General features: G+C 41.6%; 2 protein-coding genes and 1 long non-coding RNA gene across 7 annotated transcripts in view; 2 read left to right on the plus strand and 1 right to left on the minus strand.

The window, feature by feature from the left end:
- LOC105526592 (chromosome unknown open reading frame, human C6orf201) overlaps positions 1-10,280 on the plus strand; it is a 57,923-nt gene extending 47,643 nt beyond the window's left edge. Inside the window, exons 5-8 of one of the 2 annotated variants that reach the window (XR_001004100.1) lie at positions 1,467-1,561; positions 4,490-5,648; positions 9,642-9,852; positions 9,976-10,280. Coding sequence is in view for 1 of the 2 variants with exons in the window: in XM_011962625.1 (XP_011818015.1) it covers positions 1,467-1,561; positions 9,642-9,682 (136 nt within the window). In the remaining variant the exon portion in view is untranslated. The remainder of the gene's footprint in view (positions 1-1,466; positions 1,562-4,489; positions 5,649-9,641; positions 9,853-9,975) is intronic. The other variant, XM_011962625.1, reaches the window with a different exon arrangement.
- Positions 1-15,073, minus strand: part of ECI2 (enoyl-CoA delta isomerase 2) — a 46,765-nt gene that overhangs the window by 4,836 nt on the left and 26,856 nt on the right. The window contains exons 2-8 of one of the 4 annotated variants that reach the window (XM_011962621.1): positions 14,999-15,059; positions 13,013-13,175; positions 10,259-10,357; positions 9,863-10,051; positions 7,383-7,452; positions 5,664-5,766; positions 4,780-4,900 (exon numbers count right to left, since the gene is read on the minus strand). In XM_011962621.1, the coding sequence (XP_011818011.1) occupies positions 4,780-4,900; positions 5,664-5,766; positions 7,383-7,452; positions 9,863-10,051; positions 10,259-10,357; positions 13,013-13,175; positions 14,999-15,042 (789 nt within the window). In that variant the 5' untranslated portion in view covers positions 15,043-15,059. Of the gene's footprint in view, positions 1-4,779; positions 4,901-5,663; positions 5,767-7,382; positions 7,453-9,862; positions 10,052-10,258; positions 10,358-13,012; positions 13,176-14,858; positions 14,950-14,998; positions 15,068-15,073 lie in introns of those variants that run through there. The other 3 variants (XM_011962622.1, XM_011962620.1, XM_011962623.1) reach the window with 3 other exon arrangements.
- The window catches only part of LOC105526589, a 9,648-nt gene continuing 9,102 nt past the window's right edge, over positions 14,528-15,073 (plus strand). The window contains exon 1 of the long non-coding RNA XR_001004099.1: positions 14,528-15,033. This is a non-coding gene — a long non-coding RNA (uncharacterized LOC105526589). The remainder of the gene's footprint in view (positions 15,034-15,073) is intronic.

Here is a 15,073-nt window from a genome sequence, read left to right on the forward strand (position 1 = left end):
GAGGTCAGGAGTTCGAGACCAGCCTGGCCAACATAGTGAAACCCCATCTCTACTAAAAATACAAAAATTAGCCTGGTGTGGTGGTGTGCACCTCGAGTCCCAGCTACTCGGGAGGCTGAGGGACAAGAATTGCTTGAACTCAGGAGAAGGAGGCTGCAGTGAGCCGAGATCATGCCACCGCACTCCAGCCTAGGTGACAGTGGGGGAAAAAAAAAGGTATAGTAAAATACGGTGTTACAATCTTAGGGCACCACCATTTTACATGCAGTTTGTCATGGACTAAAATGTTGTTATGCCGCACCTGACTGTACAATTCTTATTTTCAATTATACCTCAATGAAACGGAAAAAAAATTAAAAAATAAAAATGTTCAGATAATTTTAACAAAAAGGTAGTTAGGAACACTTGTGTACAGGTCACTGGGTGAAAACTGAGTGTTTGCAGTTATCACAGGTAAATACCTAAGTGGTGGGATGGCTGGGCTGTGTGGTAAATAGATATTTAGCTTAGAAGCTGCTACACTGTTTTCTAGAGTGGTTGTACCATTTGGCATTCCCACCAGCAATATACGAAAGTTCCAACTGCTCCACATCCTCACCAAACCTAGCTATTAAAAGTCTTCTTCATTTTCATCATGCTAGTAGGTGTGCAGTGAGGTCTCACTGTGGTTTTAATGTACATGTCCCTAACCATTAATGGTATGAAGTCTTTTACCATGTACTTATTAGACATACGTATATTTTCTTTGGTGAAGCAACTGTTAAGATATTTTGTTCACTATTTTTTAAGTTAGGCTGTTTACTTTCTTATTATATAGTTGTAAGATACACATTCAGGTTGCAAGTCTTTTATTAGAGCATCAGGCAAATCTTTTCTCCTGCTCTGCGGCTTCAGGCAAATCTTTTCTCCTGGTCTGTGGCTTCTCTTTTCATTTTCTCAATGGTTTCTCTCATATGGTTTTAATAGCCCTTTACATTTCATTTTGTCTAACCTATTCATTCCTCACCATTGCCCATTTTTATTTTAGCTTTATAGACACACTTTAAAAAATACTGTAGAGAGATCAGCTTTTGTTACATGAGTTGAAAAACTGTTTCCTCAATCTGTCATTTGTCTTGATTTTGCCCCAGTGGTTTTTTTGATTGGCTTTAACTACTGAAATTAATTCAATATTGGTTAATCAGTATATAGTCGTTTTTAGTTTTTTTCATTTTTATACATTTAAGAAACATTTTTGTGTTTCTTGATGAATAAATTATAAAAGAATGTTAATTTAAAATTTATAATATGTAAAACAATATTTAGATTTCATTTCCTATAACCAGACATGGTGTTATTTTTAATGCATAATTGTTAGAAGATATAAATCTATAATGTATGCAGCATATAAATAAAAATAATCAAAAAATCAAAATATTTAAAAAAGTTTCTGTTAATACCATGTATCTTCTTTTTTTATCCAAAAGAAAACTTATTCAAAAAAATGTACCCAGAAGACACAGCCTAAGGAATATAAGCAGGAAACTGAGAAAACTGCCAACAGCTAAAGGGACACAAACAGGTACGTGCAAAGTTGCCAATAAGCAGCATTTCAAATGCTTATTTTCAGAAAGAGAGAAGATGGAGTTAAGGGTTTAGGCTCTGGCATCAAACTACTTAGTGACTTTGGGAAGGTTTCTTACCCTCTCTGTGCCACAGTTTTCTCATTTGTAAAATGGGAACCAATCCTTCTTCTTTTGAGATGGAGGCTCGCTCTGTCGCCCAGCCTTGAGTGCAGTGGCACAATCTCGGCTCACCGCAATCTCTGTCTCCCGGGTTCAAGCGATTCTCCTGCTTCAGCCACCCGAGTAGTTGGAATTACAGGCATGTGCCATGACACCCAGCTCATTTTTGTAGTTTTAGTAGAGACAGGGCTTCACCATGTTGACAGGCTGGCCTCAAACTCCTGATCTCAAGTGATCCACCTGCCTTGGCCTCCCAAAGTGCTGAGATTACAGGCATGAGCCACCATGCCCAGCCTAGATTGCAAAAATTATTTTTGCCACACTGGAGGAGAATGTTTGTTTTTATAGACAGGGTCTCACTCTGTTACCCAGCCTTGAGTGCAGTGATGTGATCTTAGTTCACTGCCACCTCTGCCTCCTGGGTTGAAGCAATTCTCTTGCCTCAGCCTCCCAAGTAGCTGGGACTACAGGCGCCCACCACCACGCCTGGCTAATTTTTGTATTTTTAGTAGAGATGGGGTTTCACCACATTGGCCAGGCTGGTCTTGAACTCCCGACCTCAGGTGATCCACTTGCCTTGGGCTCCTAAAGTGCCTGGATTATAGGTGTGAGCCACTGCACCCGGCCAAGTCCTTCTTTCATAGGGCAGCTCTGTACATTACATGAATATGTATGCGTGTATGCGTATACTTATAATATATACAATGCATGTTAACAGAGTGCCTAAACAGTGACCACTCAAAGATTATTGTTATGATTTCTACCTTTTTCTTAACTCATACAGGAAATGTATCATTTGCTGACAGAGCTAATAGGCATTAGTAACGATTGCCCACAGTACAAAATAGATAAAATGTACTAATTAATATTTTGGTTATATGGGTTAAATATTAACCCATCATTTAATATATTTATTCTTGAAGCCAATAATGATAAATCCTATAAAACGATTTTTTTCTACAGCCTTTTCCTTTAGCATATTTCCATTATTTTATTTATTTTTTACTTATATATTTTTTTGAGATGGAGTCTCGCTCTATCACCCAGGTTGGAATGCTGTGGTACGATCTCGGCTCACTGCAACCTCCACCTCCTGGGTTCAAGCAATTCTCCTGCCTCAGTCTCCAATGTAGCTGGGATTACAGACACCCGCCACCAAGCCCGGCTAATTTTTATATTTTTAGTAGAGATGGTGTTTCACCATGTTGGCCAGGCTGGTCTTGAACTCCTGACCTCAGGTGATCTGCCCACCTCAATTTCCTTTATTTTAAATTGATGCTTGGTTTATTAGGTTGGGTAAACTTTTATCAGCAGATACTATTTGAGAAATAAATTTTACTTTTGGCCAAATTTTTTAACATTTAATATATATGCAATATACATTATAATATATAGAATAGATACATTTTATATATATTATGTATATATCTTCTCTGATTTCAACATTTATTATAATTTATATCATAAGACGGAAGTCATCAAAATTTTTAAAAGGATGACGTAGACCAGGCTCGGTGATCCACACCTGTACCTCCCAGCACTTCAGGAGGCCAAGGCACGCGAATCACTTGAGGTCAGGAGTTTGAGACCAGCCTGGCCAACACAGTGAAACCCTGTTTCTACTGAAAATACAAAAAAATTAGCTGGGTGTGGTGGCGTGCACCTGTAATCCCAGCTACTCAGGAGGCTGAGTGGGAGAATCGCTTGAAGCCGGTAGGTGGTGGCTGCAGTGAGCCAAGATCATGCCGCTGCACTCCAGCTTGGGTGACAGAGTGAGACTTCCATCTCTTAAAAAAAAAACGATGTATATTGAAAGTAATTTTGAATTCAGTGGGAGAATCAGAACGAGATTCAAATACAATATTTGCCCTCCAAGTATTAAAGAAAGAGATCCCCAATTTTAGGTCAGGAACTATTGACCCAGTCCCTGTTAAAAGCAGGTCGATGACTAATCAGTCATCTAACACAAGACTGTGAACAAAGACACTGATTTCTGCCTTTGAACAGAAACCTCCACCTACAAAGGTTGGGCAGCCTGGCACCTAGAATCTCATTTGCTATTTTTGCGGGGAAATTATTCATAAGAATTAGGTCTGTCAATACATCCAATCTGGTTCAGTGGAATTCAGCAAAAGAAAATTCAAAGAATTAAGGATGCTATTATATGGTCCTGTGTATCAGTGGGGAAAATACCTCTGAACAAAACTAGAAATTTCTTCAGTGGTAAAAACCATGTTTCCTAGAAGGCTGAATCAGCACATTTTACCATCACATAAGCATAAGTCACTGGAACAATCTGATGCCCTAAAGGTGGTTATTAGGTGCTTGTAATGATAAAAATTGGAAACAGCCTAGGGTTCCAGCAGGCAGGGACTGGTTAAACAAGATAAGTTAATAACCCAGATGTTAGGACTGGTTATCTCTAGGTGGTAAGGAGTGATTTTTACCTTGTAGCTTTTCTTGGTACTTTTTCATATCTTTCAAAATTTTATTTTCCACTATGATATATACATATTACTACTATAGTAAAAATAAAAACTAAAATCTATATAATGCAATGGTGAACACAAGGCTGAATTGTGTTCTGGGCAAGGAACTTCTCAGAGCTTCAGTTTTCTTACCTGCAAAGGGAGTGAGAGTAGATAATGCTCACAGTTCCTTCTCATTCTAAAATTCTAAATGCATTTACTCAGTAAAAAGGATTAAATAATCCCTTGCACAACCTGCAAAGATGCTGTTCCTCCCTCCCATAACAAATTTTCAAGTGTCTCCCGAATATTTCAGAGTAACATGAAAACCGAATACCTGTTGTGGAACTTTATTAGAATCTAGAACAATCCGAGTTGGAACAATGTTTACAACAAAATGCACGTTAATAATGAAGGAAAAATAAAATCAGTCAAATTAGACTAATGCTTTGGGAAAAATCTAAATTCAGTTAATTCTACCACAAACAACATGCAACCTGCTTACGACTGGCAACGCTGAAGGAGGATTCCAAGGCCCCCGTCTCGCGCTGCCTGCCTGCCCTCTTGCTTTCTGGGAGCTGACTTACCCTGTCAGATGCATACACGGCATCGAATAACCCAAGGAGGGTGACGGAGATACCCACAGCTGGGCCATTGACCACTGCAATCAGAGGCTTAGGAAAATCTATAAAACAGCCCACAAATTCCCTACAGAAATGGAAACACAAAATCACGAAATGTGCCAAAGCAGCATGACTGAAGCATGGGCAAGACAGTCTGACTCCGAGATAAAGCCTTTTGTCAGGCTGGGTATTTCCACTGCCACCACGGGCAGTGCCTCCCTGTCCTGCCACTTCCCTGATCTTCCGCACCAGATTCATCCGGGGCATCCATTTGAATGGCAGTGGATGGAAGACCAACCAGAGAGACCTACGGGTCAACCCTGGTTTGAATCTTGTATTTGGACAGTGAGTTCAGGGCTGTAAACCAGTCGCAGTCTTGAGATGAGGTTGGGTGCCTGAGCACACACTGCAATATCACAGCAAGTGGGAATGATAGATTTGGCAGGAAAAAAGAGGAAAGCCTTCATGACCTCCTCCTGTGTTTTATAAGACACCTCCAAGTCTCCTGTTTTCAGCATTCATGGAAATCGCCCATTCCTCTGGCTCGATGAGAATTTGCTACATTCCTCTACCTCAAAGCAAGATAATTTTGTTTACAACTATAGCTCACTTTTATGTTTTCCAGTCAAATCTCATGAGACCAGCAGCATGAACAGGTAACAGAGGTCAAAGAGAGAGAATGAATGCCCACCTATGGATGGAGGCAGTTTAGAGAAATATGCTTGTCCAAAGTCACAATTAACTGCACTGACACAGGGAAGTAGATATTTCACTTTTGCTCAACTAAATACCACTTTGATGACTAAGAACGGGCCCTCTGGGATCACAGGAAGGTCAGTTACTCTTACCTCAGTAAGATGGCACCATTTTTAGCTTTCTCCTCTACTCCACCAGGGGGAATATCAGTGAAGTTAGTCAGGTCGTTCCCACTACTGTAATAGTCACCATTTCCTATAAGTAAGAAAATCAACAGATCCCTCATTCATTCATCCTAAAATTCTTGAGTATCTACTGCATGCAAAACTCTATGGGTAGGCACGGGAAATACACTGGAGAACCAGCGATGGTTCCTGCCCTAACTTACAAACTAGTGAGTACACTGGACACTGATCTATAAAAACACACAGATAAATGTAGCTAATGCCACTGCTGAAACAGAGGAGAGGTGCATCATGAAATGAGGGTATGTACCAGGAGGGTTGGTCTAATCAGGGAGTTCAGGAAAGAACTTTCCCAAGGAAGGGACAACTGAATTGAGATCTGTGCAGAGGCTCTTCGGAGAGGTCATCCCCAGTGTAGACAAAATAAGAGCCACGGTAGCTGACTCAGAGAAAGCCACGGGGAAGTTGGTGCAGGGTGAGGACTGGCAGAATAGACCTGGCGGTGCTTTGTAGATCCCATGAGGAAGTTTTTCCTTTATTCTAAGAGCCATTGAAAGTGTGCTTCTGAGTGTGTGTGTTTAATTAAAGTGTAATTTATATATAATAAAACAACCAGTTCTTAAATGTTCATTTAGTTAATATTTTTAAATACCCACAAGATCACCATCCAAAACAAGACACGGAACATCTCCATCACCCCAGAAGTTTCCCGTAGGCTCCTTTCTAGCCATACCGTCCCACCTGCTCCAAGGCAATCACTTTCTGACTTCAATTTCCATAGAGAAGAACTTCTGCCTACTGTAGAACTTTCTACAAATGGATTCATACAAATATGTAAACTCCTGTCTTTATTTTGCCGAACTGCGTTTTAAAGATGCATCCATATTCTTGTATCATTTATTCTATTTTATTGCTGAGTACTCCATTGTACAAACAGTCAACAATTTGTTTATTTATCCATGCGTTTTTGAACATTTGAGTTTTCTGGTTTTGGCAGTTATAAATCAGGTTACCATCAGTGCGCCTGTAAAAGTCTTTTTGTGGACATTATGTGTCTTAATTTATGTTGGGTAATTGCAAAGAAGTGGATATCTGTGGGTTTTTAAAAATATTTTTTGTATATTTATAAATCAGAATATGACAGTACTGGAAAAGAACTTAGAGTTGTAATTATTTATTTATTTTTTGAGACAGAGACTCGTTCTGTTGCCCAGGCTGGAGTGCAGTACTCTGACCACCTCCTACTCTGCCCACACTAGGTAAGCCTCAGCACCTCCTCTGAGTTCCCTGCTGCTTTGTACTTTCTACCCTCCTCCTCATTTGAACATGATAGTCCTCTGTTAATTCCAAAAGCTCAAGGACTATTTCTTTCTTGTTCCCTTTTGGAAAAAAGGTGGTTCGTGATCTTGGCTCACTGCAGCCTCCACCTTCCAGGTTCAAGTGATTCTCCTGCCTCAGCCTCCTGAGTAGCTGGGATTGCAGGTGCGTGCCATCATGCCTGGCTAATTTTTGTATTTTCAGCAGAGATGGGGTTTCACCATGTTAGTCGGGCTGGTCTCGAACTCCTGATCTCGTGAGCCATCCGCCTCGGCCTCTGGGTCTTAGAGCTTTTTAACTCAATTTCCTATCTATGAAGACGCCCCTCAAAAGAGAAATTGAATTAGGATGTCTGAGAAAATGTCTTACCTGTTAAAACAGTGATGGCTGAGTCATCCTTGCTGGCGGCTTTAAGTGCATGCATAATTTCATGATACATCTGTGTAATGGGAAGACAGGGAAAAGAAAAGAACTCTGAACACAGGAATCATCGATCAATGGACTCACAAATATCAGGCTGGAAGCCTGCTCTCAGCAAAGTGCCTCACATTTATTTTGGTTGTATTTTATAACCAAAAAAGGTGGACCGATACACCTGAAAGAATTTTCATTCCTTTTACAATTACTTGGTGCATATTATGTACCTGCTGCTATGGTAGGAGCTGCCGGCTATAAACCACTTTTTTTTCCAAAAGGGAACAAGAAAGAAATAGTCCTTGAGCTTTTGGAATTAACAGAGGACTATCATATTCAAATGAGGAGGGAGGTGGAAAGCCTGAAGCAGCAGGGAACTCAGAGGAGGTGCTGAGGCCTGTCTAGTGTAGGCAGAGTGAGAGGTGGTCAGAGAAAACTTTCTACAAAGCAACGTCTCTGTTGTGACCTCAAGGAAGTCCCTGGCAGTCTGGGAAGTGTCTGGCTGGAAGTTTCAAGACACTGTAATGGTATTCAAGGAAGGGGCCTCAGAATTTTAAATCAGCAACATTTCTGAAAATCTTGGACATGCAGCTGTATAGCTTTTAATGCATTTAAAACAGGTGCAATTTCAACCTTAGATGAGATTTCAGTGTGGGAAAGAATGAAGAGGGCGGATACTTATAGATACAAATACACTGCAAAAGAAACATGGACTTCATGTTTCATAAAACAGCTGGCCCTCTGTATCCACGGGTTCCATATCATAGATTCAACCAACCACAGATTAAAACTATCTGGAAAAGAATTCTGTGTCTATATTGAACATGTACAGACTTTTTCTCTTATCATTAGTCCCTAAACAATACAGTATAACAACTATTTTAATAGAGCATTTACATTGTATGTAGTATTATAAGTAATCTAGAGATGATTTAAAGTATATGAAAGTGTATATAGAGGTTATATGCAAATATTACGCCTTTTTATGGGGCACTACAGGTTCCGCGGATTTTGGTGTCCCTAAGGAGGTCCTGGAACCAATCCTCATCAGATACCAAGGGATGACTGCACATGAATAAGCATCTAAGCATTTCTCCTGAGGGAAGTGATAAGGAACTCACTCCATCATTATTATAGTTATAACACAACACAGCAGGGCAACTGGTGAGACCGGGATTAGAAGATGGATTATCAGGGTTTCTTTTTTTTTTTTTTGAGAGAGTCTCACTGCGAGGCCCAGGCTAGAGTGCAATAGCGTGATCTCAGCTCAACCTCCACCTCCCCAGTTCAAGAGATTCTCCTGCCCCAGTCTCCCGAGTAGCTGTGACTACAGGCGCGCACCACCATGCCCAGCTAACTTTTTGTATTTTTAGTAGAGATGGGGTTTCACCATGTTGGCCAGGCTGGTCTTGAACTCTTGACCTCAAATGATCTGCCCACCTTGGCCTCCCAAAGTGCTGGGATTACAGGGGTGAGCCACCACGACTGGCTATCAGGGTTTCAATTTAGGTTTTGCTGCTTATTTGTTATGTGAACTTGAGCAAGTTACTTCTTAATCTAATTATCTTCTTATTAAGAAACGATAACAGTAGGCTCCTTGTGAGGATTAAATAAACATCTGTGTGGAGAGTGCTGGCACTCATTAGACACTCTGTACAGAGTAGCTGTTATTACCATAGCTATAGAGAAATGAGTCAGGGGAAAGTGGAAATAAAGTTTGAACATTAAATGCCTTATGAGTTGAATGACATATATCCCACTTCAGGAAATTCTGAAGATGATTTGAAAGTGAGTATGCTCTTTCTGCCACAATGGAGGTTACTGACCCAACAGCTATAGTCCTCTCAAATTTTATTCCCAGTGGAGCACCAAGCATCCAATTAATTCCCTATAATCTTTTTCAAGGAGAAGGGGCTAAAGTGGTTATTTTATTATCATTCTAGTTCAATGAGAGATTCAAAGACTGAAGTTGCCGAGTGAAGCAGCCACTTTAAAGCTGAGTTGGGTAATGATTTAAGATAAAGTCCTTCTCTCCTTTCTCCCTATACTTGTAAAAAATGAAGCCCCCATGCAAGCAGAAAGACTTACTTTCACGTCTAAGTGAGATGAAGGTACTTCTGGGAGCAGTCTACACCAACATAGATGGCTTCTATGCGAATTCTCTCACAGCAACATGTTTCATTTATATTAATTTATTTGTGCTTCCATCATTAGGAAAATCACGGTGCCTTCTGGGTATATCAGAACCTACCTGAAGTTCACAAACTCTAAACAATGAATGCTCGACTCTGTTGTATGAAGTAGCCACAATTACCAACCAAATCAAACAAGACATACCATAAAATAGGAATGATGCTGAAACTCTACAGCTTTTGGTGAAACACACAGAAGAAGAAAAGAAAAGCAGGACAAACTCCGAGGACAGGTAGCATTACCTCCACGTTCAGGGCATTTTTCTTTGTGGGCCGGTTTAACATGATCTTTGTGATGCCATCTTCGGAGGTCACCATCAGAGTTTCATACCCAGTTGATTTCCTGTCTGTTCCAGGCTCCACCTGACTAGAGGATTCCAATGAAGAACTCAAACTGGACACCAAATCCACATAGTTTTGCCTGGCAGTTTCCTGAATGGAAGATGACAAACAGCCTCAGCCCATGGTCAATGAATAAGGACGTTGAGAAAGTTACTATACTAATAACTAGCACCTTGCAATGAAGAAAGAATAGAAGCACATCAAGATCTTGAAGGCTCCATTTATAATGGCTTAATGAGAAGCACCAACCTTCTTTAGAATTACAGCAAATAAAAGCAGAGTAACTAGTAAATTCACCTTGGGCAGGCTGCCAAGGGCATTCCATGCATCCCATTTGGCCTTGTTGATCAAGTCAAACACACCTGGTTTGGGCATGTTACAAGGTCCTTCAGTGGCCTGTGAAAAGGAGAGGGGCAATATAGTCAAGTGTCCATGTAAACTGGACCCCTAAATATTTAAGACCCATAAAATCCACAAGCGCATGAATGCCTCCCCCAAATCCTTTCACAGGGTATGTAAATTGATCTGAATTTTCCCCTCCAGTCTTTTTGGTGTTATTGCCAAAAATGCACAAACAACAGAAAAAAGACTGGAAATAAATAACTGCCTGTCTATGAAAATAAAGGTTTTGGGGAAGTACTTTCTAAAAAAATCTAACAGTTCATTAGTTTTATATTGGTAATCATATTTTCCACAAATAACCAAAATATTCAAGCAAACAATCTTTAAAAGGAACTAGTCAACAAATATTTGGAAACCCATAGCATATTCCAAAAGCCCATCTAAAGGTACAAAAAAACACCACGAATTCAGTGGTGGACTTTTGGTACCTGGGCAACGAAACTGTAGCTGAGGGACTAGGGTGGGGCTGTCAGAGCCACTGGTTCTTAGGAAACTTAACTGAAAAACATGTAAGTAAAATGCAAAAAGGAATTAAATTTTATTTTTGAGGCTAGATGGAGTGGGTATTTTGAGATGAATAATTATATCCCATTCAGCTACTTTTCAGAAATGGCAATTTAAAATTCCACTTAAAATTTTAAAATTTTATAATACAGTTAGCTAAAAGAGGAAAGAAGAAAGAGTCTTTGGAAAACAGGCCGGGAGGCTCACACCTGTAATCCCAACACTTTGGGAGGCTGAGGTGGGTGGATCACCTGAGGTCAGGAGTTCGAGACCAGCCTGACCAATATGGTGAAACCCCATCTCTACTAAAAATACAAAAATTAGCCAGGCGTGGTGGCGAGTTCCTGTAATTCCAGCTACTCGGGAGGCTGAGGCAGGAGGTTTGCTTGAACCTGGGAGGCGGAGGTTGCAGTGAGCTGAGATGGTGCCACTGCACTCCACCCTGGGTGACAGAGCAAAACTGTCTCAAAAAAAAAAAAAAAAGAAAAAGGCAGTAAAGGAGGCTATGAATTTCTTGAGATAGAGATAGTGTCATCTGGCAAGAGTTAGCCAACCTAGAAGTTAGAGGGAACACAGCCCACAGGATAAGGGCTTGCCCTTGTCGCCTGACTGTCCTCAATGCTACCACCAATTGCAAGGCTGGAGGGCTCCCAAGACCACCCTCAGGTGCAATAATTTACTAGAAAGACACCTAGAACTCATGCAAGTTGTTAAACGCACAGTTAATAGTTTATTAAGGGAAAGGACAGAAATGAGAATCATCCAAGGGAGGACGCACACAGGATGGAGTCTGGGGCAGTAGCAAACGTGGAGTTTCCTCTGTCCTTTCCCCATGGAGTCAGGACAGGGCACCTCTCCCCGAACTGATGTGACAGTACACAGGGAGTCCTGCCAACCAGAGACGCACAGCTCATCCAGTCTCAGTGTCCAGAGTTTTCAGTGGGGCTCCATCACCTGTGCCTAACTGTATAACTTGAAGCCCCCAACCCTAAATCACATTGTTAAGACAATCCAGGCAAATAAAGACACTCCTATCAGGCTTTAGAGATTCACTTCCCAGAAGCTGAGGACAAAGCCACACCTCCTTTGGGACAAGGTTAAATTTTTTACTATACACACCCATATGAAAGAGAAGTTCATACCCATGATAGAACAGAAAAATAGATAACCCAGGAGCCCAGAGAGGCAGACATGTTGGGGAAGTCTTTGGCATTGAAACTTCAAAGCTTTAGTTTTTAAATTTTGTTATAAAAATTTCCAAACATACCAAAGTAGAATACGATAATTAATTCCCAATACCCATCATCCAGGTTCAACAATGATCAAATTGCCTTACTTGCTTCATCTCTCACTCTCTCTTTTCTTTTTTTGACAGAGTCTCGCTCTGTCACTCAGGCTGGAGTGCAGTGGCGCAATCTTGGCTCACTGCAACCTGCACCTCACAGGTTCAAGCGATTCTCCTGCCTCAGCTTCCCAAGTAGCTGGGATTACAGGTGCATGCCACTGTGTCCAGCTAATTTTTGTATTTTTAGTAGAGACGAGGTTTAACCATGTTGGCCAGGATGGTCTCAAACTCCTGACCTTAAGGGATCTGCCAGCCTCAGCCTCCCAAAGTGCTGGAATTAGAGAAGTGAGCCACCATGCCTGGCCTCATCTATCCTTTTCTTTCTTTTTTCGCTTAGAGAACTTCAACTATCCATTCTGTTTCACCCCTATATCCTTTAGTATGCACTTCTTAAAAATATCAACATTTTCTTATATAACCTTGACACCATTAACAGTGATTTCTAGGTATCTTCTAACACTCTGACCTTATTCAAAACTTCCCCAATTATCTTAAAAATAACTTTTTCAATTGATTTATTCTAATCAAGAGCTAAATAAGGTCTACAAATGTGAATATCTCATAAGTCTCTTTTACTCTGGTGTGACACTGAGGCACTTTGTGCCTTGATAATATTTCAAGGTCTAATATTTAAAAATTTGCACGCATATACATATATATATGTGTGTATATATATATACTCTTAAGAGGGAGCAAGACAAACCCAAAATATTAAGGCTACATTTTAGTAAACACACAGTTTATCTACTTAAGGAGTCATTTGCCCAAAATTATTTAAATGTCAGACCATAGGCATTTACCTGCTTATACAGAGCGTAGAGTTTTAGCTTCACTTCATTTCCTGGATCCTTCTTCAGGAGTTTCACTTGATTCACTGCATTTTCAAAGTCCTTCTGACTGGCTCTCATTGCTGTTCTATTCAGGTGCAGCTGAACTACTGGGAAACTAATGACCTGCAGAGAACTACAATTAGGCAGACTGATTTCTATTTGTTCCCAACCCTCACATTTCTGCAGCCTGATTTCTAATTGTTCCCAGCCCATACATACTAAAATGCCATGTTTGTCCATATTTTCTTTATACTTGCCTCAGCAAACTGGCTGCAAATAATTGGTTGTAAGGATTCCAAGATAGTAACTCAATACGGAAGCTAACAGTACTAACTTTAAATAAAAGGAAAAGTAAATAACCATCCAGGGAGGTATTTGTAAGCAATTTAAGATAAAAACAGCCAGAACAGGAATTACCATGTAAATTTTGCCAAAGGCAAGAAGTGAAGCGCACGCAAGACAGTGAACAGCAGGAGACCAAAAAGCTAAAGTGCACAGAATTTTGTAAAGTGTCCCAAAGTCCTGAAACAGCCTCTGCACTCACTGATAAGCCATAAACTATATCAGGTCAATTCTTGTCTCTTTGCTGGAAAACCGGTGTTCCAACATACACACAGGTGGAAGGAGGGGAGAATGGATGTGAACATACAAGAAATATTCAAAAGGGCATAGGAACAGTTGCTGGCATTCCTGACAGAGCCACAGCCTTCTCAGCAGATGGGAGGGAATGACCTGCAGTGGAAGGGAGTCAGTGAAGGAGGCTCAGCAGGCGTGCCCCCTTCTGTGGGGGTGTTGAACCAGCCAGCCAGGAACAGAGCAGAAACAGCAACCACCGCGGGGGGATCAGCAGGTTTTCAAGCACACAAAGTGAGCGGGGGTGGGGTGGCAAACTTCAACGCACAGGACTTCAGGCCACAAGCAAAAAATGGATGTTCATGACGATGATCCGGAATAGTAGAGTTAATGGCATCAAAGATGATTAAAATAATACAGGTTACAAAGCCCAAACCTCACACACAAACACAATTACGTAACTCGAAAATGGTACAATGAACTCTAGGTTCAAACTTTGGACTTTTAGTAACTGATTCAGTAAGATCAGCCTACAGTAAGTTTTATATTAAAATGATTTTCTGTAAAGAGAAAAACTGCATCTTATATGGCAAATTCCAAGTAGAAAACGAAAGAAAAATTTAAAATGTTCACAAAAAGAAGAAACGTGCAAGTTTCCACAAAATGTGGAACAAATTTATTTATATTTAAATGAAGCGTGAGTTTTTAAAACAAATAGCAAAAACACGACCATTTAAGAAATACATAAAGTCGGGAAATCACTAATAATTTTACCACTTCAAGGCCACCACCGTGTTTCGGTTTTGTTCCCCACACACAGATTCGCGCGGGGTTCCCGGGACCCCAGGGAGGTGGAGCGTGCTTCTTAGCCATTACTGCGTACCCGGCCATTTCACTTTATAGCACACGAGTTCTCCAGAGAGCAGAGTGTGAAGTCCACATAGGTGGTAACGCCTGGCTTGCGTCTACCTCGCTTTGAGCAAGCAACGCTTTGCACCCCAGAGGCAGCCCGGCTGGGAAGTGCAGGCCCGGGTGCCCGGGGAACCACCGTGCCCAGCTGGGGCGGCTCGCCCGCCCGGAGTCCGGCCCCAGGAGGATGGGAGCGTGCGCGAACGCAGGCGGAGACCTCGGGGACTGCGGACAGAGAGCCATAGCCCTGACCTCCCGACGCGCCCATCCTGACCCCTCTGGGCCCATCGGTGCAGGAGGGCGCGCGAGTGAGGAGGTTATCCTTTAGTACTGCCTCGCTGGAAAACCAGCAAAGAAAGTCCTGTTGCCACCTAGACAATAGGGAAGGAGGGTCTTCCAACGGCGACGACCTTCGCCTGGACAGCCGTACCCTGCGGGCGACCTTGGGCCGGGAGGCCGGGGCTCCAAGCTTACCTCGGCCACCAACGCTGTGCAAGTCTCCAGGCCAAGTACGCCATCGCTACCCCGTGGGCGGCTCGGGGGCGGGGC

The sequence above is a fragment of the Colobus angolensis genome, unplaced genomic scaffold (assembly GCF_000951035.1).
Source record: "Colobus angolensis palliatus isolate OR3802 unplaced genomic scaffold, Cang.pa_1.0 Scaffold6, whole genome shotgun sequence".
Lineage (NCBI taxonomy): Eukaryota > Metazoa > Chordata > Mammalia > Primates > Cercopithecidae > Colobus > Colobus angolensis.